General features: G+C 45.5%; 2 protein-coding genes across 2 annotated transcripts in view; one reads left to right on the top strand and one right to left on the bottom strand.

Annotated features, from left to right (window-relative positions):
* The window catches only part of UBXN4 (UBX domain protein 4), a 58,345-nt gene extending 53,427 nt beyond the window's left edge, over nt 1-4,918 (top strand). The window contains exon 13 of the mRNA XM_032411234.1: nt 4,260-4,918. Within this exon, the coding sequence (XP_032267125.1) occupies nt 4,260-4,398 (139 nt within the window). The 3' untranslated portion in view covers nt 4,399-4,918. The remainder of the gene's footprint in view (nt 1-4,259) is intronic.
* Nucleotides 4,919-7,392: 2,474 nt separating this feature from the next.
* The window catches only part of LCT (lactase), a 50,852-nt gene continuing 31,962 nt past the window's right edge, over nt 7,393-26,282 (bottom strand). Inside the window, exons 9-17 of the mRNA XM_032411223.1 lie at nt 25,799-26,067; nt 21,597-21,887; nt 19,670-19,868; nt 18,148-18,350; nt 16,038-16,147; nt 13,548-13,682; nt 11,436-11,659; nt 10,414-10,641; nt 7,393-9,774 (exon numbers count right to left, since the gene is read on the bottom strand). Of these exons, the coding sequence (XP_032267114.1) occupies nt 9,554-9,774; nt 10,414-10,641; nt 11,436-11,659; nt 13,548-13,682; nt 16,038-16,147; nt 18,148-18,350; nt 19,670-19,868; nt 21,597-21,887; nt 25,799-26,067 (1,880 nt within the window). The 3' untranslated portion in view covers nt 7,393-9,553. The remainder of the gene's footprint in view (nt 9,775-10,413; nt 10,642-11,435; nt 11,660-13,547; nt 13,683-16,037; nt 16,148-18,147; nt 18,351-19,669; nt 19,869-21,596; nt 21,888-25,798; nt 26,068-26,282) is intronic.

The raw sequence follows: 26,282 nt of genomic DNA, 5'->3' as shown, positions 1-26,282 counted from the left end.
GTGATCTCTCCTCTTTCATTCGTGATTTTATTTGTGTCCTTTCTCTTTTCTTTTTGATAAGTCTAGCCAGGGGTTTATCAATTTTTTTTTTTTTTTAATGTTTATTTATTCATGAAAGTTAGAGAGAGGCAGAGGCAGAGGGAGAAGCAGGCTCCCCGCCTAGCAGGGAGCCCGATGCGGGACTCGATCCCAGGACCCTGGGATCATGACCTGAGCCGAAGGCAAACGCTTAACCATCTGAGCCACCCAGGCACCCCCAGGGGTTTATCAATCTTATTAATACTTTCAGAGAACCAGCTCCTAGTTTCATTGATCTGTTCTACTGTTCTTTTGGTTTCTATTTCAGTGATTTCTGCTCTAATCTTTATTATTTCTCTTCTGCTGGGTTTAGGCTTTATTTGCTGTTTTCTCCAGCTCCTTTAGGTATAGGGTTAGGTTGTGTATTTGAGACCTTTCATGTTTCTTGAGAAAGTCTTGTAGTACTATATACTTCCCTCTTAGGACCACCTTTGCTGCCTCCCAAAGATTTTGAACAGTTGTGTTTTCATTTTCATTTGTTTCCATGAATTTTTAAAATTCTTACTTAATTTCCTGGTTGACCCACACATTTTTTAGTAGGATGCTCTTTAGCCTCCATGTATTTGAGTTCTTTCCAACTTTCCTCTTGTAATTGAGTTCCAGTTTCAAAGCATGGTGGTCCAAAAATATGCAGAGAATGATCCCAGTCTTTTGGTACTGGTTGAGACCTGATTTGTAACCCAGGATGTGATCTATTCTGGAGAATGTTCCATGGGCACTAGAGAAGAATGTGTATTCTGTTGCTTTGGGATGGAATGTTCTGAATGTATCTGTGAAGTCCATCTGGTCCCGTGTATCATTCAAAGCCCTTATTTCCTTGTTGATCTTCTGCTTAGATGATCTGTCCATTGCAGTGAGGGGGTTGTTAAAGTCCCCTAGTATTATTGTAAATGTGTTTCTTTGATTTTGTCATTAACTGGCTTATATAATTGGCTGCTCCCATGTTAGGGGCATAAATATTTACAATTGTTAGATCTTCTTGTTGAATAGACCCTTTAATTATGATATAGTGTCCTTCTTCATCTCTTACTACAGTCTTTGGTTAAAAATCTTATTTGTTTAATATAAGATTGCTACCCCAGCTTTCTTCTGATGTCCCATTAGCATGATAAATGGTTTTCGACCCCCTCACTTTGAAACTGGAGGTGTCTTTGGGTCTAAAATGAGTCTCTTGCAGACAGCATATTGGTGGGTCTTGCTTTTTTATCCAGTTTGATATCCCATGTCTTTTGATTAGGGCAGTTAGCCCATTTACATTCAGGGTAACTATTGAAAGATACGAATTTAGTGCCATTGTATTGCCTGTAAGGTGACTGTTACTTTATATTGTCTGTGTTCCTTTCTGGTCTGTGTTACTTTTAGGCTCTCTCTTTGCTTAGGGCTGGTTTGGTGATCACAAATTCTTTTAGTTTGTTTGTCCTGGAAGCTTTTTATCACTCCTTCTATTTTCAGTGACAGCCAGCTGGATAAAGTATTCTTGGCTGCGTATTTTTTCGTTTAGTACCCTGAACATATCATGCCAGTCCTTTCTGGCCTGCCAGGTCTCTGTGGATAGGTCTGCTGCCAATCTAATGTTTCTACAATTGTAGGTTACAGACCTCTTGTCCCAAGCTGCTTACAGGATTTTCTCTTTGTCTTTGAGATTTGTAAGTTTTACTATTGGATGTTGGGGTGTTGACCTATTTTTATTGATTTTGACAGGAGTTCTTTGTGCCTCCTGGATTTTGATGCCTATTTCCTTCTCCAAATTAGGGAAGTTCTCCACTATAATTTGCTCCAGTATACTTTCTGCCCCCCCCTTATTCTTCTTCTGGGAGAATTATTTTATTCTCTAATTATTTTAATATTGTTTCACTTTATGGTATCACTTATCTCTCAGACTCTCCCCTCATAATCCAGTAGTTTATCTCTTTTTCTCAGCTGCTTTATTCTCCATCATTTGGTCTTCTTTATCACTAATTTTTTCTTCTGCTGCCTCACTTATCCTAGCAGTTAGAGCCTCCGTTTTTGATTGCACCTCATTAATAGCATTTTTTATTTCAATTTGGTTAGACTTTAGTTCTTTTATTTCTCCAGGAAGGGATTCTCTAGTGTCTTCTATGCTTTTTTCAAGCCCAGCTAGTATCTTTATAATCATTATTCTGAACTCCAGTTCTGACATCTTACTAATGTCCATATTGATGAAGTCCCTGGCAGTCAGTACTGCCTCTTGTTCTCTTTTTTGAGTTAAGTTTTTCCATCTTGTCATTCTGTCCAGAGAATAGATGAACGAGAGAACAAAATACTCAAAAGGTCAACCATGACCTCAGAGAAATATACACTAAACAAATCAGAAGAGACCCAAAACCGGGGGGAAAAAAGGGAGAGAATGTGATCAGGCTGGTGAATAGAACAGAGCCATACACTAGATTTTGGGTGTATTTTGGTCTGTTAGAAGAAACTGCATCTCAGAAGTTTAAAGAAAGAAAAACATATATATATATATACACACACACACACACACACACATATATATATACACACACACACAAAAATAAGGTAAAATATAATGAGGGATAGAATATGGCTGTAAAAATGGAAATTAAAGATTTTAAGAAAGGAATTGATAAGTTGGTTTAAAAAGGAAAGAAGAAAAAAAAAAAAATTAAAGTTGAAAGACTAAGAATCCCGGGGGATAAAAAGCTATGAGTTCTATGTGGTATATTCCCCTAGTGCTGGAGTTCTGCTGTTCTCATTGATCAGTAAACTTGGTCTTGGCTGGCTGTTCTTGCTGATCTTCTGGGGGAGGGTCCTGTTGCCGTGGTTCCCAAATGTCTTTGCTGGAGACGGAATTGCCCCACCCTTGCCGGGTCCGGGCTAAGTAATCTGCTCGGGTTTGCTCTCTTAGCTTTTGTTCCCTGCAAGCTTTCCGTACAGCTTTGGAGGACGAGAGTGAAAATGGCGGCCTCCCAGTCTCTGCCCCAGAGGAGCCAAGAACTTGGGGCCCCACTCCTCAGTGCGCCCCCAGAGAAAAGCAGTCAGTCACTCCCGTCTCCCTGGTCTCTGGCCGCACTCCATGCTTACCCGGCCTGTGACCGAACATTTCTATCTCTGGCACCTGGCCCTGTGTGGAGTCTCCAAACCCAGCAGATCCCTGCGGTGCGCTCCCGTGCCGCTCCTCCCGGGGGAGGAAGGGGAGTCTCCCCGGATCTGCCGCTTGTTGGGTTCCTGCTGGAAGAGCAGTGGCCTGACTGTGCCGCGGATCACGGTTTATGGCAACCCCGAGCTGAGAGCCCACTCCTCAGCTCTGTCTCTGCAGCCGGCTTCCCCGCTCTGATACCTGGGAGCTCTGCCGCACTCAGGCACCCCCGGTCTTTCTGTGACCCTGAGGGTCCTGAGACTACATTGTCCCAGCGAGGGTTCCAGCCCCGCTTAGCCACTGGAGCGACGTCCCTCAGTGGAGCCGACTTCTAAAAGTTCCGGTTTTGTGCTCCGCTGCTCTATTACTTGCCGGGAGCGACTGACGGGGTCTCCCTCCCGCCACGGTCTGTCTTCCCAAATATCGCCTTGGATTCGCTTCTCTGCACCGCCTGCCTTCCAGAAAGTGGTCACTTTTCTGTTCATAGCGTTGCAGCTATTCTTTTCTTCGATCTCCTGTTGAGTTCCTAGGTATTTAGAATGGTTTGATAAACTATCTAGCTGAGTTCCTGGGACCAGACGAAATTTAGGTCTCCTGCTCCTTCGCCATCTTGGACTCTATCTGCCGGTATAAATCAATCCTTCTTACAGAGTATGAAAGGATTAAAAATTAATAATTGATGATTTCTGTAAATTAGGCTAGAAATGGAGCTTGGATAAGCTCTAGGGTGCCGTGTAAGTTATACACATTTTAGTAGATAAATCAGTTTGAGTAAATAATAAAGATTAGTTAGCAGATGGCCCTATTCTCCTAAAGCTTAGAAAGTCATCAAGAGATCCATGATAATGGAGCAGGGACTGGGCTGGTTTGGCTTGGAGAACAGATGAAGTTAACCTGCCAAAACGTGTATAGTCTTGTGCCGGGTTAGCATATGATTATCTCCCCTGGACTCTCCGTAAAGTACAGCTGCCTGTCCTGATGGAAGTGTAAAGGAAACAGCTTTGTATTACTGCTGTTTTCACTTTTTGTCACTTTCTATTTTCTCCCTCTCTCCTTACATCAGGGACCCAGTCAGGAAAAGAGTGCTGGAGAAACGGGGGGAAGACTTTAAAAAGGAGGGGAAGATCTACAGATTGAGGACTCAAGATGATGGTGAAGATGAAAACAACACCTGGAATGGAAATTCTACTCAACAGATGTAGTGTGACAAGTACAGTATGTGCAATAATCATTGTTTCCCTTATGATTTAATGCAACTAAAATTCTACTGGAGAAGTGGGACTGCTTTTTTGTTTTCCAGCTGGTCTATAACGTGTCCCTTTATTCTTGCTTAGTGGGTTAAAGTTGTTTAACTCCTCGGACAACTCAAGAGATGAAGTAACTGGCCACTAGGTCCTTGCATATGGTAACCAACTGCTAGAAGCCTAAAAGAATCAAAAGTTCTGCCACAGCCCCCCTTTATCAGCTTTCTTACTCAGTATCTCATATACCCGTTAGCCCCATGCTCTCAGATGACACGTTTTGTTTAGAGCTATTTTGCTCTAGAACTCTTAAGTCCACACAAAGTAACTGGTATGTCACTGAGTAATTTGACTCGGAGTCAGAGCATTTTTAACTAGCCAATCAGATGATAATTTATGTTTAACTTTTCTCTTTTTGCTCATCAGCTGCAAGCAAAATCTTGTAGTTTTTAAACACTGAATAAAAAATCTTTTCCAAAAATTGAAATGATCTTAGTTTTGCTTTAAGTTTTGTTATCCTAGCATCTTTTTGTTGCACAGGGCTCTGTTGAGGTCATGTGTTTAATTTTTTTCCCCCCCAGTACTGCCCTGGAGCTATCTCAGGAAAGTGGCTGTGACTACCCTACTTGATATAGGAGGAAGATGTTTTCTGACACACATGGATGCTATGTTACTGTCTGTCCTAAGTCAGTGAGGCATCACTTTGCATAATGTTATGTATGGTCTTTGTTCTCCTCAGATGCAAAACAGCTGCTGAGTTACAGCTAGTTCTCTCTCGCCTTTATCATGAAGTTTTGCTCTGGACAATCACCTTTCAAAGACCTAAGGTACCTGTAGGTAGGACAGGAAGTATGGAATAAAGATACGCCTTTTGCTCATTTGGTTTATTCTTAAGAATTTTAAAGAGATTGTTAACCTGACTTACACGATACTTCATCCCTTTGTTTTTGGTAATGGAGACCACTAACTCATCATGTTTGAAAAAGAGAGTAAGCTTGACAGTTCCTCTTTTAACCTTCCATTTTTAGATTGGAAGATAGTGCTTTTGAGTGAACTTATAGACTTAATTTTGTAACAGGAGGAAGAAATTTTCTCAGAGCAAACTTTGTTTTTCACTTACGAAATAACGATTTTTAAAAATGCTAAAGGGAAACAAGGCAAGGAAACAGCCAGTCTGTGTTGTTGGTAAGAGTGAAAACTGGTATACTGTTTCTGGAAAACATCAGCAACCTTAAATGGTTCAAACTCCTTGATCATTTTTTCTAAGGAATGATCATAAGTGTAGACAAAGTTTAGGTACAAACATAATCATTAGGTGTTACACCAACCAAATGCCTTCTGCAGAAATTAACTTTTGATGAGGAGAAATGGTACAGTACTAATTTAACAATTCAGTTTAACATACATTCATTGACTACCTGTTATGTGTTGTGGGGGGGGGGGGAAGCAGAATACAGATTTGTAGGTACAGTATGATCTCAGCTTTATAAACACATTTTATATATAAATAGTACCTGTATTAACATAGTGTAAAGAAAACAACCAAACATTAACAATGGTAAGATGGTTATATGTTCTTTTAATTCTTTTTGCACCCTAATAGGTTTTCCCAATTTTCTGCAATGATCATATTACTTGCATAATTTAAAAAGTGAGTTTGGAAAAGAAAAACTTCCACCAGGCATCCCATTTAAGTCAAGGATTGTAATCTTAAAAAATACAGCAATATGTGATTTTAAAAAAACCCAAAACCTTTCAAATGGGTGTGACCCTGCTAATAACTATTAGAAATATGCTTGCAGAAACTTGGAGTACCTCAAGTCTGTTTGCTTGAAAAAAATTAAATATCAGAGAAACGGACATAAAAGAATGGTTCACAATCTTTGAGTAGGAGGATTCCCTCCTCAGCTTTATAATTTAAAAAGTATGCTTGGTAAAAAAAATTCAAAACTATAATATAGAAGGCTGTAAAATGAAAACGAAGTCTCTTTCCTTGCATCTTACCCCCAGTTCTAGTCCTCAGAGGTAACCTCTAATAACAGTTTCTTTTGTAATCTTCAGAAAAATGTTATGCATATAGAAGCCAATATGTGATATTTTCTAAATATGATCATATATATACTACTCTGCATCTAGTTTTTTACTTACACAGTCTCGAAGATCTTTCCCTGTCAACACATAGCTACCTCATTCTTATTAATGTCTGTGTAACATTTTACTTGATAAATGTACCCCAACTTATCCATTATCTGGTGGCATCTGTTATTGTAGGGTTTTTTGTTTTTGTTTGTTTTTTTTCCCGCTTGTTTTTGTTCTTCCATTAGAAATACTGCTATACTGAGCATCTTTGGGGCAGTATCTTCTTAGCTGTGAAAATACACCAGTAGGATATGTTTGTATAACTGAGTCATGGAGTGTTTGTAGTTTGGATTATAAATGAAGCTGCCAGAGTACCACCTCTAAAGGCTCTATGAATTTACACCTCCGACCAACAGTGTCTGAGAATGTTGATTTCCCCACATTCTTACCAACACTTATATTTTTCATCTTTGTCAGTGGTAGATGAAAAATTGTATGCATTTTATATGCATTGTGTTGATCACGAATGTAGCTGTCTTTTAATATTATTGGTCATTTCAATTTATTTTGAGAACTGCCTGTATTGGCCAGTTTTTGTTTTTCATCTTTACTGATTTATAAGAATTCCATGTACATAAAGAAATTTAGGGGGCGCCTGGGTGGCTCAGTCGTTAAGCGTCTGCCTTCGGCTCAGGTCATGATCCCAGGGTCCTGGGATCAAGCCCCGCATCGGGCTCCTTGCTCAGCTGGGAGCCTGCTTCTCCCTCTCCCACTCCCCCTGCTTGTGTTCCCTCTCTCGCTGTGTCTCTCTCTGCCAAATAAATAAATAAAATCTTTAAAAAAAAAAAAAAAAAAAAAGAAATTTAGCCCTTTGTCTAGCATATGCTATATTCTCTCCCTGTTTATCTTTTGATGAGTATGTTGACAGTAATTTTTTTGCCACAGTATTTGTGTGATCAAATTTATCAGTGTTTTTCTTTATGGCCTCTGGGTCCTAAGTCTTATAAATACCTCTCTTTGCAAATTAATTTTAAAAAATTCACCTATCCTAGTATTCTTACGGTTTCAGTTTTTTTACATTTAAATCTAGTATCCTGGGATGGGATCTGGCTCCCTTCCTTGTGGCTTACATCCTCAGGAGCTAACCTCTTGACCCACTACCATTCATGGACTACTCTGTCTGTCCCCCTAATTTGGCATGCCCCCTTTGTCCTGGCCTTTATGCGCATATGTAGTTGTTTATGTGTACAGTCTTGTCTTTTGTTGATCTTTTCTCTCTGCTACCAAGCTATTTTTTTTATAACTAGCTCTATAATGTTTTAATGTTCTTTTTTTGCCTAGATTGTTCTGCTCTTCCTACAAGTTTATTTAATGTGAAACTATCAATCAGTGTATGCCCCCCTCCTCAAAAAAGTTACATTGAATTTTGAGATTTTAGAGGTAATTGACAATTTAGAATTCTGAGTCTTTCAGTTTTAGAACCACCCTTACCCCCATCTGACAAACTTTTCTAATCTATTGACGGAGGAAAATGTTTCTATACCATAAATTGTCGGTTGGGGCCCCCAGCAGTGAAACATTTGATAGGAATTTTCTACAGATACAACAAATTCAGGTAAGGAATGCCTGCAAGAAACAAAATTTCAAGCATTATCAGTCATTTATTTAATTTTATTTTAAGTAAACTCCACACCACATGTGGGGTTGAAACTCATGACCCCGTGGTCAAGAGTAGCATGCTCCACTGACCAAGCCAGCCAGGCACCCCCATGATCACTCTTTTAAAGCTAGCTGAAAACTACTCTTTATTTATAAATAATTATAAACATTCAATTCCCTGATACCTATAAAGAATGTATAGACCAAATAAGTTTTTAAGTATTCTGTACTGAGATTGTCTATTATTAGCACATTGTGGGGAATTGATAAAGACCACATCATCTTTCTGTACTTCTACCACTACTTTGGATGTGTTTTGTGAATGAACACACAAAAGGAGCAGGTGTGCTTTCTATGCCGTCTGCAAAATGTGCTTGCTAGATGGTCCTTTATCCTCAAGAGGCTGATAGAGAAATACACACTTCCAGTATAATATGGACAAGCTGTAATAGGGGATATTTATAAGCAAAGTAGAGGAAGGAATGTTTTGGGGAATTCAGGGGAAGCTATGCAGAGGGAAAAGTGCATTATTTGAGCTGAGATTGAAGGCATTTTCAGAAGAAGGGGCATCCTAGGGGGAAGAATAGTATTTGCAAAGACACAAAGGAAGAGGGGATAGTCAAGGGCTTACACAAGGTTCAGAATTACCACAAATTGAGAGGGAAAGAAGAGAAACAGGCTAAGTGAACCAAGGGCAGATTACATGGGCCTTGAAGGCTATACTTGGGTCCTTAGAAGTCATTCTGGGCAGGGGAAAGGCAGGAAGGACATAAAAGGTGGCTATGAGGGGAATAAAGGTTCATTCAGAGGTCATCTCTCTTTGGATGTTAGGGTATCTCTGCTCAGGGAATATGTAATATAAGCAGAAAGCATGGGTCTGGTGGAAAAGCTTAGAAGCCCCAGAGGGCTTGTGTGACTGTGTAAATTCTGCGGAACCTACCTTCTCAAGGAGAAGCAGCCATAGGATATAGGATATAGCTCACAGTACCATTTTTTTTTTCTGAGCAACACAAGGTCTGAGGCTGAGAGGCAATTTGAAGAGAGGGCAGGAGATGACAGTGCAGTCCATCTACACAGTGGAGATGATGTCTTATAAAAAGGATTGCTATGGTTTTTACTCCTATTTCCACAAGAGCCAAGTGCAGGGTCTTCCAGTGCTCTAATGAATTCCTGATACTGGGACAACATGCATGTATTTCCATTTTAATTGGAGATTGAGAGCCTTCAAGATTCATGTAGTCTCTAACAGTGCAGAAGGCCGTTGTGAAGAAATCTGGCATGGGCAGAGTGGAAGGTCCTAAGGAGTTTTGTGGGCAGTGAAGGTATACAGGCAAACTCGGCTTGTTTCGCAGAACTGGAGCAAGTGGTAACTTGTGGGTCAGAATGCAGAAATAGTGCTCAATTCCTGTTGGCCTGCTTGTGTTTTCCCTTGCTTGGAGTGCTTACAGTACTTGTATGACAGAAACGTCACACATGAGATGCCGAGAATTGCCAGAGAAAAGAGTACGTACAAAGCTGTCTGGGCTTCTGTCGCACCTAGTGTTAGCCCCAGAAACTGAACTTCCTCCTCTTGCAGGGGGCTGACGGTAGGTCCAGCATCTAGGAGAGGAAGACAGAGGACAGTTTATGCACTCATACAGATGTAGTTACCAAATCAGTGTTAACCGATATTAAGCCCAAGCTAGGTCCTTGGAATAGAGTCACACAGGTATCCAGAGCGAGCTCCTGGCTGAGGTGACAGGATGCATCCCTTTCCTCGAGTTACTGAACCTCTGACGTAGTTGTATTTTTTAAAAAATCTGTCAACAGTTGGAGTAAAGTGGATAATTATCTTTTCTGTAGTAATTAATGCTTTTTCAGTCATTCAAGTATTAGGCCCCTTACATCATGCCAAGCACTGTGTTTGCAGTCATTATATTAGATCATCACATCCACCTGGAGGCATGTGCCTAGTTTCTTGCTTCAGGTTGCACAGTTAGTGGTAGGGCTGGGGTAAGAATCTAGACTTGCTCTTCCCAGACCAGGGTCTAGTTTCTAGATGTAACATTAATCCTCAGTTCCTTTGTTTCATCGTAAGAATGTCTGGAGCATTCAGAGAAAATATTGGTTGAATGAATGAATAAATGAATGAAAATAAATATGAGAAAGGCAGAGAGGAGGGGAATAAACTAGAAGAAAATAGACTGAAAAGGCCCCGCTCACCTTCTGGCTTTAATCCCTCCCAGAGCCACGGCTCACCTTCTGGCTGGAGGCAAGGGTGCGGCCCCGCAGCAGGGTCAGGGAAGCCATTGCACCGGGCTATAGAGGCGAAGAACTTGGCTGATGCTTTTGGGATTCTTGGCAGAGAAGGGTCCGTGTAGTTCACAAAATGCAGACCAAACCTCTCTGCAAAGCCTGTGGCCCACTCAAAGTTGTCCATCACACTCCAAACTGTGTATCCTCGAAGGTCCACCTTATCCTGCACAGCTGCCCAAATGCAGAGGCCACAGCATGAGCTTCCTTTGTCTTATAAGACCCCATTCCGCTGGGCCTACAGGAGCCACGCCTGCCCACAGCTCTCCCACAGTCCCCGCTTAAGAGCCATCAGCATTTTCCTAGAAAGGCTCAGTCCTGAATGGGAATCAGGAACATGGGTAGGCTACATTAATCCTGCTGAGGCACCTGCAATCCTCTGTCTCCACATGTTGGGATACCAGTCTTGGGGAGTGCCTTAGAGTGTTAATGCTTCTTCCTAAAGAAAAAAGTGGCCCTTGGAAAAGATTTTCACTGGGCTAGGACTTTCTAAGCATTTCTTTCTGCTGCTGCAGCACTCTTTCACTCAGTTACTTACAGGCCCTTGTCCTAATGCCATCCCAGGGGGTTCTGCCGAGCTGAGGGTCTCAGACTTTTGCTTGAGGAACAAAAGACCCTACAGACAGCCCCTGCAGCCTGCTCCTCCTCCTCCTAGCCCCTGCCTTCAGCAGGTCGCTGCTGTTCCAGGGACATCAGACATCAGGGATCATCTGGCAGAGCAAATGACTCTGGCCAGGAATTCAGGTCTCACTCTTATCAGGCAACTGGGTTTGCTTGCTGAGCTTACATCTAGGAAGGAAAAGACTCAGAGTGCAGCCTCAAAGAAAAGCTTAAACCCATCAGGAGTGAGAAGCTGCCTTTTTTTCATGATGGGGTCTCGTGGATGCAGTATTCCCCTAACTGGAGACGTTAGCAGGTGTTTCCAGTGGTGAAAGGTGCACACGGAGGAAGGGATGCGCCTTCCCTACCTTTGAGGGCTTCATTGATGTAACTGCGGAGGTAGTAGATCCTTAGGGTGTCATTGAGGTCTGTTTCTCCCCGTTGGGACACTCCATTCTCTGTTATATAAATTGGGGGGTTGTTGTACTCCTCCTTTAACCAGTTCAGTATCTTCCTGAAGCCAAAAGGTGTTATCTTCAGCCAGAAGGAACCAGAGTCAGGCCAGGAGCGATCTGTAATGGAGGCAACTCCCCTACACAGGTTCAAACACGAGAGATTGGGTCTCAGTTTGTAAATCCCAAGAGGCCCTTTGCACAAAACACGAAGCAGGATTTATACTAGGCAAAGCCTTAGGTTTAGTCTAGACTTGACAGTCATAACTAACCGCAGAAGAGTCAGGTTGCCTCACGTTCTCCTCTTTTCATTAGTTCTAGTCGTACTGCTCATTGCTGGTGTAGCTGTGACAGGCCACCTGAGCTCTCTGTTTGCACCTCTACAGATGAATGGCTTTACTCATGGACTGAACCGTCCAAAGGCTGTGAAAGGCTCTGGGATTCCCTGATCACAGCCTCCAGTAGGATCTGAGTGCTGTGTCAGGAGAGAGAATGGGCTTCCCTGCGTCAGTGACATCTAGTCAACACCACAGGTGTGGCCCCAGGCACCCATGGTTGGGGGCCCCCATTTGGTGAGGGCAGGCAGCAGATAGGCTGGGACCTGCTTTAAGTGCCCAAGACCCTGCCTCTCTCCAGTGATGGACCAGGAGAGGGCAACAGCTTGTGCCAAAGCAGCACCTGCTGGGGGAAGCACAAAAACTTGAACGTCTCCAGAATCACACTTTTTTTTTTTTTTTTTTTAATTTTGCCTAACCTACAGTGCAATATTGGTTTCCAGAGTAGAATTCAGTGATTTGTCACTTACATAAAATACCCAGTGCTCATCACCACAAGTGCCCTCCTTAAAACCTGTCACTCATGCAGCCCATCCCCACCCACCTCCCTCCACCAACCCTGTTTGTTCTCTATTAAGAGTCTCCTATGGTTTGTTTCCCTCTCTCCTTTCTTCTTCTCCCCTTCCCATATGTTCTCTGTTTTCCTTCTTAAATTTCACATATGAGTGAGATGACATGGTATTTGTCTTTCTCTGCAGAGTCATATATTTCAAATAAGGATGAATTATTTAGATCTTAATGTCCAAATCCTTCAGAAAAAAAAAAATACAGTCTTATCAGTAACTGAATTTATCTTTCTCAGCTGAACTGGACCCAGAACTTTTTGTAAGTTTGAACACAGGTCACGGGGAGACAGTGCAAGGAACCATGAGGCAGCAAGAGTCCAGTGAGTGCTCGGACAGGGACCAGCAGGGGGATGTTCTCAGCCCCCTCAGCGAGTCTGACTCTGGGGTTTGCAGAATGCAGTGTGGGGGAGGGTAGGTGTTTGTTTTAAAAGAACCTAGATGGATTCACAGCTGATGTGGAAACATGCTCATTATAAAAGGAACAAGATAGTACATATATATACATATAATCTTGGTTTTTGGCAATATATTTTTATGTATAAATACATACTACATAAACTGTACCATATATCTTACATAGTTTATATAATGTATGTCCTTACATGTTATATTGATGAAGAGAAGGAGAGGTAGTATACCCCCTACACATACGCATACACTTCTGGAATGACACCCACAAGAATTTCTATTCTTGCTTTCTGATGTTTCCACCATGAGTGCATTTGTGTAATGCAGAAATAATAGTTTCACCTTTACCCCAAAAAGGGGGGGGAGGGGGAGGAAACACCAACCTTACTGTCACTTTGACTGAAATACATCTGATAAGTGAAACAAATTTGACAAAAGAAGAAAACCAAGGGAAGAAAAATACTTGAAGTCTTGAACATGTTTGACAAAAACTTCAAGTATGTCTGTCTCAATGGGAAGCACTTTGGAAATGCTAGCTGGTATTACTAGCAGACTGACAGAGGTTTGATTAGGTGTCTCAGGAGCGGACTCATCTTCAAATCCCAGGAAGTATGGCACCAGGAGGCAGCCTTCCTGAGGCTGTGCAACAAGAGCTGGGCAAAGAGGCAGCTTGCCGTCTTCTCCAGAGATTGTTCCAAACGCCCTGTCGGCCGACTCACCTGTCTGCATCAAAGGAAGAGATCCAAGAGGCGTAGTCCAGGTTGTAGGCCAGGATGGTGGTGTAGTGATTGAACCCAAAAAAGTCATAGGTGCCATTGATCCTCCTTTTCTCACTCTCCGTGAACTCGGGGAGCCTGGATGGAAGGAGCCATGAGAAGTGGGGGGCTTGAGCATCATGCTTTGGGAAGAGAACGTCCCAGGGCAGGGTTGGGAGAGCGCTCTAACTATAGGCCTGGTGGTGATGGGTGGGCAGCTGTCCAGAAGCAAGGAGAGGTCCCTCCAGCTGCTGCTGAAGCACCCGAGGCGAGGCTCCTCCCACCAGACCATAAACTTCCCTGCCCTTTTTTGTGACAAGACCCTCTCTCTTCTTGCGTTGGCCAAATGAAACAAGTGACTTTTATAAACCACCTCTTCAGGGCCATACAGACATTATGTACACACATGTCCATATCCACAGATACATTTTTATTTACTTCAAAAATTGACATGCAACTTCAGAGGTTTACCATCTATGATAGATTTTGAAATCAAGAACATGTCAGAGATATATCCCTTGAGACTAATCCTTCATGGTCACCAGGTTTTAATATCATTTGTATTTCCATAATCTGCCCTTTCTAAGGTACTTTGTTTCTGTTGTGGTTTGTTTAGGCTTGCCTCTTTTCTCCAAAGTCCATCCTTATAATAGGGGAAATATTTTTTAAAATTTATTGAACTTTTGAGATTTGGACTTTTATGCTCATATGATTTTACTACACTTTTTTTTTCTTTTCTTAAACCTCTTGTGGAGCATTTTCCACGTGTAGTCTAAGTGAGGCTTTTCTACTGAACGTGACTGACAGGCACTTGGGGGCAGCACTTACAGGTTCTGCAGCCACATCTGATGGCATGTGTGTCCTGACAGGGAACCCCTGGGGCTGCTAGTTTAGGCTTGCTTAGAGATGACCCTGCTTGGGCAGCTGACACTTTCATTTTGATTGAGATTTTTGCTGCCATTCACCTGGTGGATCAAAGCCTTCCCCCACTGGGGTTTCTGAAATGCTGGGAGAAAACTAAAGCCCAAACCCCTCACGCCCCTCACTCTCCTGCCCAGAAGCTAGCAGTAGCTCCTTAGGGCTTGTGGCATCAAGGCTGAGCCCCTGTGCCTGGCACCCCCACCCCCAAGCCACTGGGCCAGTCCTCCCAACCCTCAATTGCAGGTACCCCGCTCATTCCCACCAGGCCACGCTCACGCCCTTCCCCTCAGTTGGAATGCCCTCTGCTCTCCCACACTTCATTGTCAAGGCCCAGCTTAACTGAAGTCCCACCTTGTCCATGAAGTCTCCTGGTTCTACTCAGCCCACCCTCATCTCATCTTCTGAGTTTTCTTTGTATGGAGAAATTCAGGAGAGAACTTTAGTGGTGAAGTTACTCTCTTCCCAGCTGGCGTGTCGGCAGCTTGAGGAGCCAGACTTGGAAGCCTCCCCTTACGTGGACTTTACTGGATGTGGCCCTGACCTGGGCACACGGAGGTGCTCAGCAGAGTTGTGTCGGTGGACTAGAGTGCCAACTTGCTTGTGGAGACCAGAGTTGGCAGATCAGACCTTGACGCACAGTCCGTTCCACAGGACTTGCCCCAACCAGGGCAGGAGTGCGTTGTAAGGATGGGGACTGGAGTATTGAACCTGCACAGCTGGGCTACATAAGGGAAAGACTCGCCGGCTATGTTAGGAATTCATACCTTTGGAATTCCTTTTATCCTCGAGGCCCTGCTCATGGAGGGGAGGGTCAGGTCACTCTGTCCCCTTCCGCACACCTCACCGCTTAATCCTAGCCAGATGACTCTTAAACTCAGAGTGTGGGCCCTGGAGTCAGCTTGGTTTCAACTCCCGACTCTGTCACTTCAGTAGCTGGGTAATCTTGCCATAATCTTTGTGCCTCAGTTTATTCTTCCTTAAATAGGACTAAGAGTGCCATTGGAAGATGGATAAATGCTAGGTGTCGTTGCTATTACTCCCTTGACAGGAAGAGGAGTGGGCCCTAAGTAGGACTGCTTTGGTGCAACCATCGCCTCCTACAGGCCAAATGACAAAAAGCACATGCCTGGCAGTCACCCACTCCTACCCACATTCACTCATAAGGTGGTGATGATAATAGTAAATACGATGAGCTGGGGAATTTGTCCCTGCTGGAGGTGGTGGGTTACTAAGAAGTGGGTGCCCTTGAGACATATTTCCTGGCTGTTCTACAGAGAATAACCGCATCTACCTTTTGTCAAACACATAGCAAGGCCCTGTCCTCGGCTGAGAGCTTCACATACACAATCATGTTCAGTCTCCCCAGCAAGCAGGGAAGCTCAGAGATACAGTAACTTGCCTAAGACAGGCCTCTCTGACCCCAATGGCCACACTCTTACCACTGAGCTGTCTACCAGGAGCCTCAGTTTGGTATCACAGACCAGACTTCCTCCTGACCTTTCCTTGGCTGAGCACTTGGGCACCAGGACCTACCGAGACTTGCTGAGGCCTGCAGCCAAGCTCCTGTCACGGATCCGTGTCTTCATCACCTCGTTGTAATCGCCATTCTTGAAAATAGGATGTGCAAACCAGCCTCCCATAAACTGCAGGTGGGGTGGGGGTGACAACCTGGGCATTAACAGGGGGTCACACTAGGAGACAGCAGCTTTCCTGCTCACAAGTCACTCAGAACCCACCCCTTCCTCCCAGCACCTCCCTTCCCCACCCCGTCTTAAACTTGCATCTCTGCAGCTGTTTGCATGTTCCAGCTTAAATGCCCACAGGTCTTCCCACATGCTACCATCTCCTTGCGGGGATTCTCAACCCCTGCAGCTCAAAAGGAGGTGAACTGCACTGAGCACTGCCTCAGGACTCAATAGATGCTGCCTGGCTGCCCTTGGCAGGGTCCTGCAGAAGAGCAGGAGAGACTAGAAGCTTCCAGGCCGTGGATTTCCTCTTATCACAGAGCAGGCCCTTCCCCATCATCCTGCCTAAGGATCAACCAGAACGGCTCTGGGGAGGGCTGAGTTGCAAGGGTTTCCTGGCTGCCCAAGGCCAAAAGTTCCCTGGGGAACTTTTCAACCTATTTTCTTGAATGGGGTCTAGACCATCCTTACCCTTACGGGGGATATGTGGCACCCAAATGCTATGATGCTGGGGTCCTGAGAGGCTTCTTCGGTCTCTCCCTATCCCCTTACCTGCTGGCTGATGCCTTAAATGTGGGGTGAGGGCAGCCTTCCATTCTCAGAGAGGCGGCTTTGGAACACACACACCCTGGCAAAAGAGGCTTTGGCGCACTCGAGGTAACAAAGTGTTCCTTTCTGTGGAAGCTGATTTTAGGGTATGTATCATGATCCTGGGCCGCAGTATCACAGTTGAACAGGTGGCTCAATCTAATGAGATTAGAGCCTAACATTTCCTGAGGTTTGGGGTTTTGATTTCAGGAAAATTATTGCTCTACTTTACCAGTTCTGTGAGTCTAAAATGAGAGATGCATTATTTTTGTTCCAAGACTTTTTCCCTAGCTGGCTAATAAATGGGAAAATTAAGCTCTTATTTGCATTCATTAATTTGATCGCTGTTACCAAGTTCTCTTGTGAGAAGTCTGGCAAACAAAGACCCAGGTTGTCCCCTCAGAATGCTGCTGTCTTCAGGCTCCTCCACAGAGCCAAACGGGGGGTCAGTGTGGAGAGACCCTTGCCTTTCTTTTCTGATGCTGAAACATGGGAGAGGGTGCTTTCTAACCCCATCAGAGACACGAGCAAGAACCAGGGAAAAGCTGTGCCTTGACAAAGGCCATTCTTTTCTCTCCTGATGTCAGGGGCTCACACTGAAGGAAGGATGGGCTATTTCGTTGGCACCTGCTTACTAGTGACTCTTCTTTCTTTCTTTCCTTTTTTTTTTTAAGAAAGATTATTTTAGAGAGAGCGTGAGCAGGGGCAGGGACAGAAGGAAAGGGGGAGAATCTTAAGCAGACTCTGTGCTGAGCACAGAACCCCATACAGGGCTAGATCTCACGACCCTGACGACATGACCTGAGCCAAAAATCAAGAGTCAGACGCTTACCCAACTGAGCCAGCTAGGCACCCCGTGACTACTTTCTAGGAGCAAAATTCCATGACCAAAGGTGCATGTGCTTATGTTAAACTCAAAGAATTGGAAAATTATGGGCACTAATGAATTTCACAAAATTCTTAGGCCGAATACATAAAATTAGATGGTGAAGTGTGACATTGCAGCCCAGCTCTATCAGCTACTATAATCAAACCAGAGATTGAAGAGATGGAATTTCTGTTACCTTCAAGCCAGTGTTGCATGCAGCAAGGACTACATGGACAAATCATTTTTAAGACTTAAAACTCAACCCCAAAGAACTCTGATCGCAGCAAACCTATGATATAGATAGGTAGCCTCTGCTTCACAGATGAGAAAACTAAGGTACAAAAATGTTTAGGTGATTTTCCCAAGCTCACGAAATCAGGTAATAGCAAAACAGGGCCTTGAACCTAAATCTTTGTTTTGCAATCTAATTCCATTTCCATTAGCTGATGACAGGAGGGAAAGACAGGCAAGAGTATTAACAATGCCCAGAGGAAACACAGACCTGAACGTATCTCCTGGCGGCCTCCACATCCTCCTGGTTGGAGGGGTCTCTGGGCTCAGCCCAGTCACTGCTGATGGTGATGGAAATCACGCCACCTTGCCTGGCGCGGTACACATCATTGTACAGATGCCAGGCCTCAGCATGAGCCTTCAGGAGGTTGTGGCCAACGATGTAGGGGGCAGTGCCAGGCCTAAAGGAGATTCCTGGAAACACAGGGATGTCAACGAAGAATGAACATGGCCAAGAATATTGTTCTCTCCCTACAGATAACTTCTGTGTTTGGGAAAAAGCGTGTAGATTTTGGTATTAGGAGGAAGCGAAATCAAATCCTGGCTGTGTAACTTTGGTTTCTAGCTGGCTGTGTAACTTTGGGTAATTCAGTCTTTCAGATTCCTCCTTGGCAAAGTGAGCAATAAGAAAGTTCTTGTGAGAAGGAAATGGGAGTGTGTATGTGAAGCACCTAGCAGCACTGTGTCTGGTGAGAAGATGGTAAATGTTGGTTTCTGTAACGTCCTCCCAAAGAGTGGCTCCTACAGATCGGGCCAGGTACCCAGCAGAGTATGTGCCTTGGGAGTGGACATCCTGGAACTCTGTGGGGACCTACAGTGGAAGTAAGGGTTGGAGAATTCGGCTGATGAAAGCAGCTGATAAGAGATTCCTTGAGAGCAAATGTTGTGAGAAAGGCCACCTCTCACGTGTTGAAGGAAGTTGAAGGAATGGTAAACCAAAGCACCAACCAAGGACCAATGGGAGATAAATTGCCATTCACCTGGTGGATCAAAGCCTTCCCCCACTGGGGTTTCTTGGAGACCCTGACCAAGGACCAATGGGAGATAAATGTGGTAATGACTTAAGCTCAGAACTAGAGAAAAGGTGAATTGGATGGTTCTAAAGGCACAAGAACAGGTCCACAATCCCTTATTCAAAACCCTCAGGTCTATGTGGTCTGGAAGTACAAGGGTTTTGTGTCTTAGAAAAGTAGTAAGTTGCAGATAACTTTACACAGCACCCCAACCGGACCCAGGAGAGCGCTCTGTAATCAAGGACCCGAATGTGGCTGCAGCAGAAATGCCCACATTAAGTGGGGTAATGTCCGTAAGCAGCCTCGTATTGGTTCAAGTCAGGATGAGCTCAGGTGAGCTGAATCAGTTCTTGGAAACTTGGGTTTTGAAGTTGCAGAAAACACACTGTGGACCTGTACAGTCTGATGGCTTGTCCTTTCCTACATCAATTAGTCCCTGTCTCTGATCTCAGGAAGCTTTCCATCTGAGGCAGGGCAAAAAAAGCACAAAGAAATGAAGCCATTTGGAGGTAATGACCCGTAAAATCCATGTTTAGCAAAAAGTGGTGTCAGAAGGGGAAACCTGCTGTGTCAGGCAGCCTTGAACAAGAGCAGGGATTCAGAGGCAGCACCACTGAGCTTTCTTGGCCTCTTCTTCCAGGGCCACCTGGATTTCAAGTTTTGGTGGGGCTAAGAATGCCATGCTCCAAAGAGCTGGCAAGTTGAGCCTGGGACCCTCACCTGGAGCTGATGTCCCGTAGCCATAGCCCTGGTTAGCGATGACAAAGGGCTCGTTCAGGGTGATCCAAAACTTCACCTTGTCCCCGAGCCTCTGGAAGAGCACCTCTGCATACTCTTTAAACCGCTGCACGATGGTCTCATTCTCCCAGCCTCCAACATCCTGGAGTGCCTGTGGCAGATCCCAGTGGTACATGGTCACCTGTGGAGAAAGCAAGATCAGCAGCTCCATCCAGAGTGCTCCAACCACAGCAGAGAAGGAATGAGAAGACAAAACAGTTCAAAGGTTCTTTGGTGGGATGGGGAGGGCAGCAGTGTTGAAGTGTGAGAGAATCAGCATCTGGGTCGGAGAAGACTGGGTTTGAGTCCCGGCTCTGCCGCCTGCCCGCTGTGTGACCCTGGCTCAGGCACTGAGACCTGCACATCATGGAGTCGTGGTGGGGCCAGGGATCCTCACCACTAGTGCTTCAGAACCTCCCCGCGTAGACCGTGCTGAGCGTCTGAGGCACTGAGGCTCCGGGAGAGTGGAGGTGTTTCCCTGATAAAGGGACACCCCCGAGAACATCATCCAGTGTGTCTGCATGTTCTTCCTGTGCAGCTGGGAACCCTTTGCTGGAGATGGCCCCCCTGGCCATGTCCACGTGGCCTTCCCCTTGATGCCCTCACACACCCCATCTTGGCTAAGCGGGGTCTCCACTGTCCTCGGTCTGCACAGGGCCTGCTAACCATCTTCAGCCCAGACGCAGTCTCTCCCTTTGCCTGGCATGCCTTCCCCTGCCCACGTATCCATCCAGATTCTCCTCTCTATTCAAGCCCCACACCGCCCTAGCGCCTTTGCTTTCCACCATGGCTCGGTGCCCTCAAGGGCTCTACCGTCCTTGGCCCTGGGCTGCCTGCTCTCTGATGGTGTTCGGAATTGTGTGTGATGAAGTTCATTGTCCACTCAGACCCTGGGTCCCACAGGGCAGCCACCTGGCCATGTTTTCTCTCCACATTCATGGTAATAAGTGCTGCATGGCTAGTTAGCTCCTGCCATGGTATCAGTATGGGCAAAGAAGTCCAGATAGCACTTTATTTGGGGCGGGGTGGGGGGGAGTTGTAACCGTGGGGATTACAGTCTGGCTGCAGTATGTAATCTCAGCCATACAGCAGAGGAAATGCAGAGCTTCGTAGAAGGTGCCCTCCACCGCTTTACCACACGTGCCCAGGGCAAGAGGCAAAGCGTCCTTAGGCTCCCAAGTAAAACTTTAGAATTTTGGTGAGATCCAAGTAAGCTCACAAGTGAGCTTCTGTATCATTATTCATAATAACTCTGAGCTGAAAACCACATGCCCTTTTGCCCCAGTAATTCTGCTCCTAGGACCACAGCCTACAGATAAATTTACAGCCAGGTGACTCACTGCACTACTGGTTAAAATGGCAAAAGACTGGAAAAGTCACAGGGAAGAGTGTTGATAAAAAGGAAAAGTAGTTCTAGAGGTAAGGAACAAACAGAATTCCACATAACTTAAAAAAAAAAAATCGACAAGGAAACTAGATATGGATATGGAAATATGGGTCAGAAATACTGTTAAAAAAAAGCAAGTACCAAACTGCATGTATGTGAGAGTTATGAAAAAAGAGGGAGAAAGGAGCAGACATGCACACATGTATACATCTCCTGGCTAATCGATGCAAAAGGAGGCCATGAGAACCTAGCCAACTTGACTGCCTTCTTTAAGCCAGGGAACTGGATGGCTGGGGGTCAGAGATTGCAGGCAAATCTTCATTGTGGACTCTTACACCTTTAAAATTCTGTGCCATGTGAATTTATTGACAGTTCAAAACTTGAATCTGAAAAGAGCATTTTGTGTATGGAACAAAGAGCCCCCTGCCCCAGCTGGCTCCCACATGTGGACTGTACCAGATCCTGGCCGGGGCCCGACCTCACCTGGGGCTTGATGGCGGCGGCCAGCAGCGCGTCAATGAGCCGCACGTAGTAGTTGAGACCCGCTTCATTGATGTACTTGGTGGTTCCATCTGGGAGGATGCGCGACCAGGCAACAGAGAAGCGATAGTGGGACACACCCAGGTTCTGCAGGGCGACCACGTCCTCAGCAATCTTGTGGTAACTGTCACAGGCCACATCGCCGGTGTCGTCATTGCCAACCCTCAGTGGTGTGTGAGAAAACGTGTCCCAAATACTGAGTCCTTTGCCATCTGCTCTCCATGCGCCTTCAATCTCAAGGTGACAAGACATGGTCTAGTTAAGTGCTGCAGTCAAGCCCCCCCAAGTTCCTGTCAACAGGGGTGTCATGAGTCAGGACGCAAGGCAGAGTCACCTCCTCTGGAAAACTTCTCTGGCCACCCTCTGATTTCTGAGCTCCTGCAGCCTTCCGTACATGCTGTCTGTCCACCCCAGCACTGTCACTCTGCGTCACGCAGTTGCGGGAGCGCTGACGGACCTCCCTAGGGGCTTTCGTCTGGGTGTCCCAGCGCTCAACACAGCAGAGTCTGGTGTATGGCAGGTGCTCACTAGAAGTCGGAATGAACAATGCCACATGCCTCCAGTCCCCATCAAGGTCAAACAAATACCAGTGGTGCCACTGTGGAGGCAGAATTTCTAATTTCTAACCCGTGTCATGGTTTCTATGCCTCCTTTCTCTCCTCCCACCTACCTTATAGGGAAAGTGACCATAAGCCACTGGGCAAATGCCTACTTAGAGACTTAGGTAATGGGACAGGTACAAGTTCTGTAATTTACTTTTTTTTTTAATTGATTTATTTTGGAGACAGAGCAAGCATGCACGAGCTGGGGTGGGGGGCAGGGGCAGAAAGAGAGGGAAAGAGAGAATCCCAAGTAGACTCCCCACCAAGCAAGGAGCCTGACGCGGGGCTTGATCCCACAACCCTGCCATCACGACCTGAGCCGAAATCAAGAGTCGGACACTTCACTGACTGAGCCACCCAGGCGCCCCTACTTCACTTTAAAGCACTACAGCACATGTGCTGTGATGTTATGTGACTGGCCGCCGCCAAGGTAGTGCTGGTATCCCAGCCAGGAACACCCGCCCAGGCATGGCCTGCACAGCCCCCATGCGAGCGGTGGGCCCAGGGCCAGCAGGCCCGCACCGGTGCAGGAGATGGCCTTGGGGGCTGGGAGATTGGTGAATGCAGGGAGATGGAGAAAATAAGTGACAAGGTTGAGGCTCTTCGGAGCTAGATTTTTCACCACTGGAGAAAGGAGATACAAATACGGGCAATGGGAAGGCTAGCATTAAGCCTATGGAGTGGGGTTGGAAGAGGAGATATCAGTATGAACTCACTGTTTTTCAATCTACATAGAGATGGGGTGGATGTAGAAATACATACAAGTGCATGTGTTTGTGTGCGTGTACACACGTGTATTTCCTGGCTCTGTCTATGCGGGAGCTGAGGAATGCAGACACCCCAGTGGTGGTGAGCACACCCAGCACCTAGACCTTGGGTTCTAAATGCCCCATCCGGTAAAAGAGGCTGGGGCTCATTAGAGAAATAGATGGTTACAAGGCTGGGGCAGAAAAGGCCCAAGATGAGCCTGGAGCATCTTGTACCAGAAAGAACTAAGAAAGTGCTCAAAGAATGATGGGCCAGGGGCGCCTGGGTGGCTCAGTTTGTTGGGCGGCTGCCTTCGGCTCGGGTCATGATCCTGGACTCCCGGGATCGAGTCCCGCATCAGGCTCCCTGCTCGGTGGGGAGTCTGCTTCTCCCTCTGACTCTACCCCTTCTTGTGCTCTCTCTTTCACTCTCTCTCTCTCTCAAATAAAATAAAATCAAAGAATGATGGGCCATGTGAAAGGGACACAGGATCAGGCTAAAAGGCACCCCCCCCCCCATGGGAAAATGTGAACATCTAAATACATAACACTAGCAAAAGTATAACTCATTGAATAAAATAGGACTCCATGAGACCATACTGCTGATGTATATTTATATAGTATGAGTAAATAGGAGAAAAGTAAAAACTTGACCCTTCTGTTGAGTGCCACCTAACAAATACAAGAGGAATGATGAAATGAGAAAAATCAGTTTGTCGGCTATCACTATAATAACCGATTCAGGCAAAAATTATTAACGGTTGCTAGAATAGGTAAAATTTGATGAGGAACAGGTTACTTATAGGGTTTCCAAGTAGCTCCCCACAAAATACTTATCATTTATAACTATAAAATACTAATTTTATGGTAGAGAAACCTGGAAAAGACCTTCTCATTCAAGTGATAAAATCAGTTTCATATACATATAATATCTATGTGTATGTATATACACACACAGAACATAAGGCAAATGGTAAAATTTTAACAGTTGAGGAATATGGGAAAAGGGTTTATAGGAGTCCTCTACTATTTCTGCAGCTTTTCTCTACGTTCAAAAAGATTTCCAAATAAGAGGTTTTAATAAGAATGCACGATCAGGGGCGCCGGGGTGGTGCAGTTGGTTGACGCAGTCTGACTCTTGGTTTTGGCTCAGGTCCTGATCTCAGGGTCGTGAGATCGAGCCCCGTGTTGGACTCATGCTCAGCGCGAAGTTTCTTTAAGACTGTCTCTCCCTCTCCTTCTGCCCTTCCCCCATATGCATGAATGCTCTCTCTCAAATAAATAAATCAATCTAAGAAAAAAAAAAAGAATGTACAATCAGGTGATATCTAATCAGGAAGCCCACACTATAAGCACTTCTCATCTATTCTTGATTTGTACATGACACTTTGCTAATTAGATGATCTAAGGTCACAGATGACGAGAATTGTGCCTGCTAACCGCCTGATGAATAGAAGTGGGTGCTTGCTGAAGCCAATTTAATCATTCAAGATGTGGGTTGGCGAAAAGCTTTTTAAGACACTCCTTTCCCTGGCATGGACAGGGCTTAAGAATCCTACAGGGCCTGCAGCCTGTGCCCTCGAATCAATTCCTAACCCTTCCTGTGTCCAGCTGTAAACCTGCGGGGTAGCGGTTCTCCCCCAGGGGCTATTTTGTCCCAGAATAGACATTTAGCAATGTCCAGAAACATTTTTAGTTGTTACAAGTTGGGGAGGAATGTCCTGATGTCTAGTGGCTAAAGACCAGAGAGGCTGCTAAACATCCAGCAGGGCAGAGGAAAGCCCCAAAACAAGGAATCATCCATGCCAATGTCCATCAGGCCGAACTGGGGAAACCCTGGACAGTGGGTTCTGTTGGCCTGAAGTGAGAGTAACAGAATATTGTCTCTGAAATCTTGGCATTTCCGCAAATGATTCTTTCATGCAAGGTGTTGGCCAGAGCACCGAAGAGGACCAAGAACTGGGGTTTCCTCCAGCCCACAGAACAGGATCCATGAACAGTTTTTGTGTTTGTACGTTTACTTAATCATGTCTGGACATGGCAGAATTTGGCCTGAGACTTCGCTGTAACCTGGTAGTGTGGTCATCTGGGAGTAGCGAACCCTCACCTCCCTCCAAAACATTTTCAGCAGCTCTGGTTGTCTAGAACACACCCAAGGGCTGAGCGCATCCTGGGTCAGGTCAGCTCACAGCACTGACCCTGACCAGGTCCCACAGGGAGCACACAGAGCGCCCCTACTCCTGCTTCAAAGGCAATCAGCAGAGGCAGAAGATGTAAAGCAGTGACTCCTCACTAACTGCCTGGGCAAGTCATGCTTTGCTTTTTATCTTTCATTTTTCTGGCGAAAAGCAAAACCCTTATGTTTTCTGTATCAGTGAGCTTCATTTGGCACGAATAAGCTAACACTGAGATGTGGTCAGGACATCAAAACAAGCCCAGGCCCCTGTGACAGCCATTCTGAGCCAACTGCCTGCTCAGAAGAGGCTGGGTGACAAATAGCCCCATTCCAGCAGAGAAGCTTCCTGTTCGCACGTCTCTGCCTAAGTGTCTGTGCCCAGCTTCACTGCTCCGTTTTGCCTGCCAACACCCGTCTCAGCACAGCCCTAGAAGCTGGTCTGCCTGAATATGGGGATGTGAAGAAGCCGGGCTGTTCAGGGAAAGGACCTCCCCGACTCCCTGCATGGTACCTGTACTTCCCTCCCACAGGTCTGTGAGAAGCCCCTGCTCTTAACTGCCCTCCCGGGGGATGCACAGAAAGTACGCAACACATGTTGCTGAACGGCCCCGGACTTCTCACCTGATAGGCGGCGGAAGCCGCACTCCAGATGAAGCCCTCGGGAAAATGTCCATAGAGAAACTCATCTTCCCTGGGCTGTGGCATGCCGTTGTTGGTGATGACCTCTGTGTAGTACCTGGCCGAGGCTCTGGCTGTGCGAGGCCTGTTTGTGTTATTGAAATCGACATGGTACAGTCCAAACTTGACTGTGTAGCCATTCAGCCACTCAAAGTTGTCCATCAGAGACCATGCAGAATAGCCTCGAAGGTCTACACCATCCAGTCTGTAGGCTGGGAACATCCCAAAGGGAGCAGAGAAGAGCTTTACACCAGGAGGGTGAGGTTCCCCAGGAAGCCTAGCCAAGACTGGCCCCTCATTCAAGACAGTAGTCCTAAACCATTACCTCCTACACACAAGTAATGTATGCCCAGATAGACATATCACCTTGTCTTTTTTGCCAGCACTGATGCCCTCACAGCAATAATTAATGACTGATCTTTGCAAA

The sequence above is a fragment of the Phoca vitulina genome, unplaced genomic scaffold, assembly GCF_004348235.1.
Source record: "Phoca vitulina isolate PV1807 unplaced genomic scaffold, GSC_HSeal_1.0 scaffold1, whole genome shotgun sequence".
NCBI classification, from domain to species: domain Eukaryota; kingdom Metazoa; phylum Chordata; class Mammalia; order Carnivora; family Phocidae; genus Phoca; species Phoca vitulina.
Note: the sequence above shows the minus strand (reverse complement) of the source record. Positions and strands in the feature narration are given on the sequence as shown.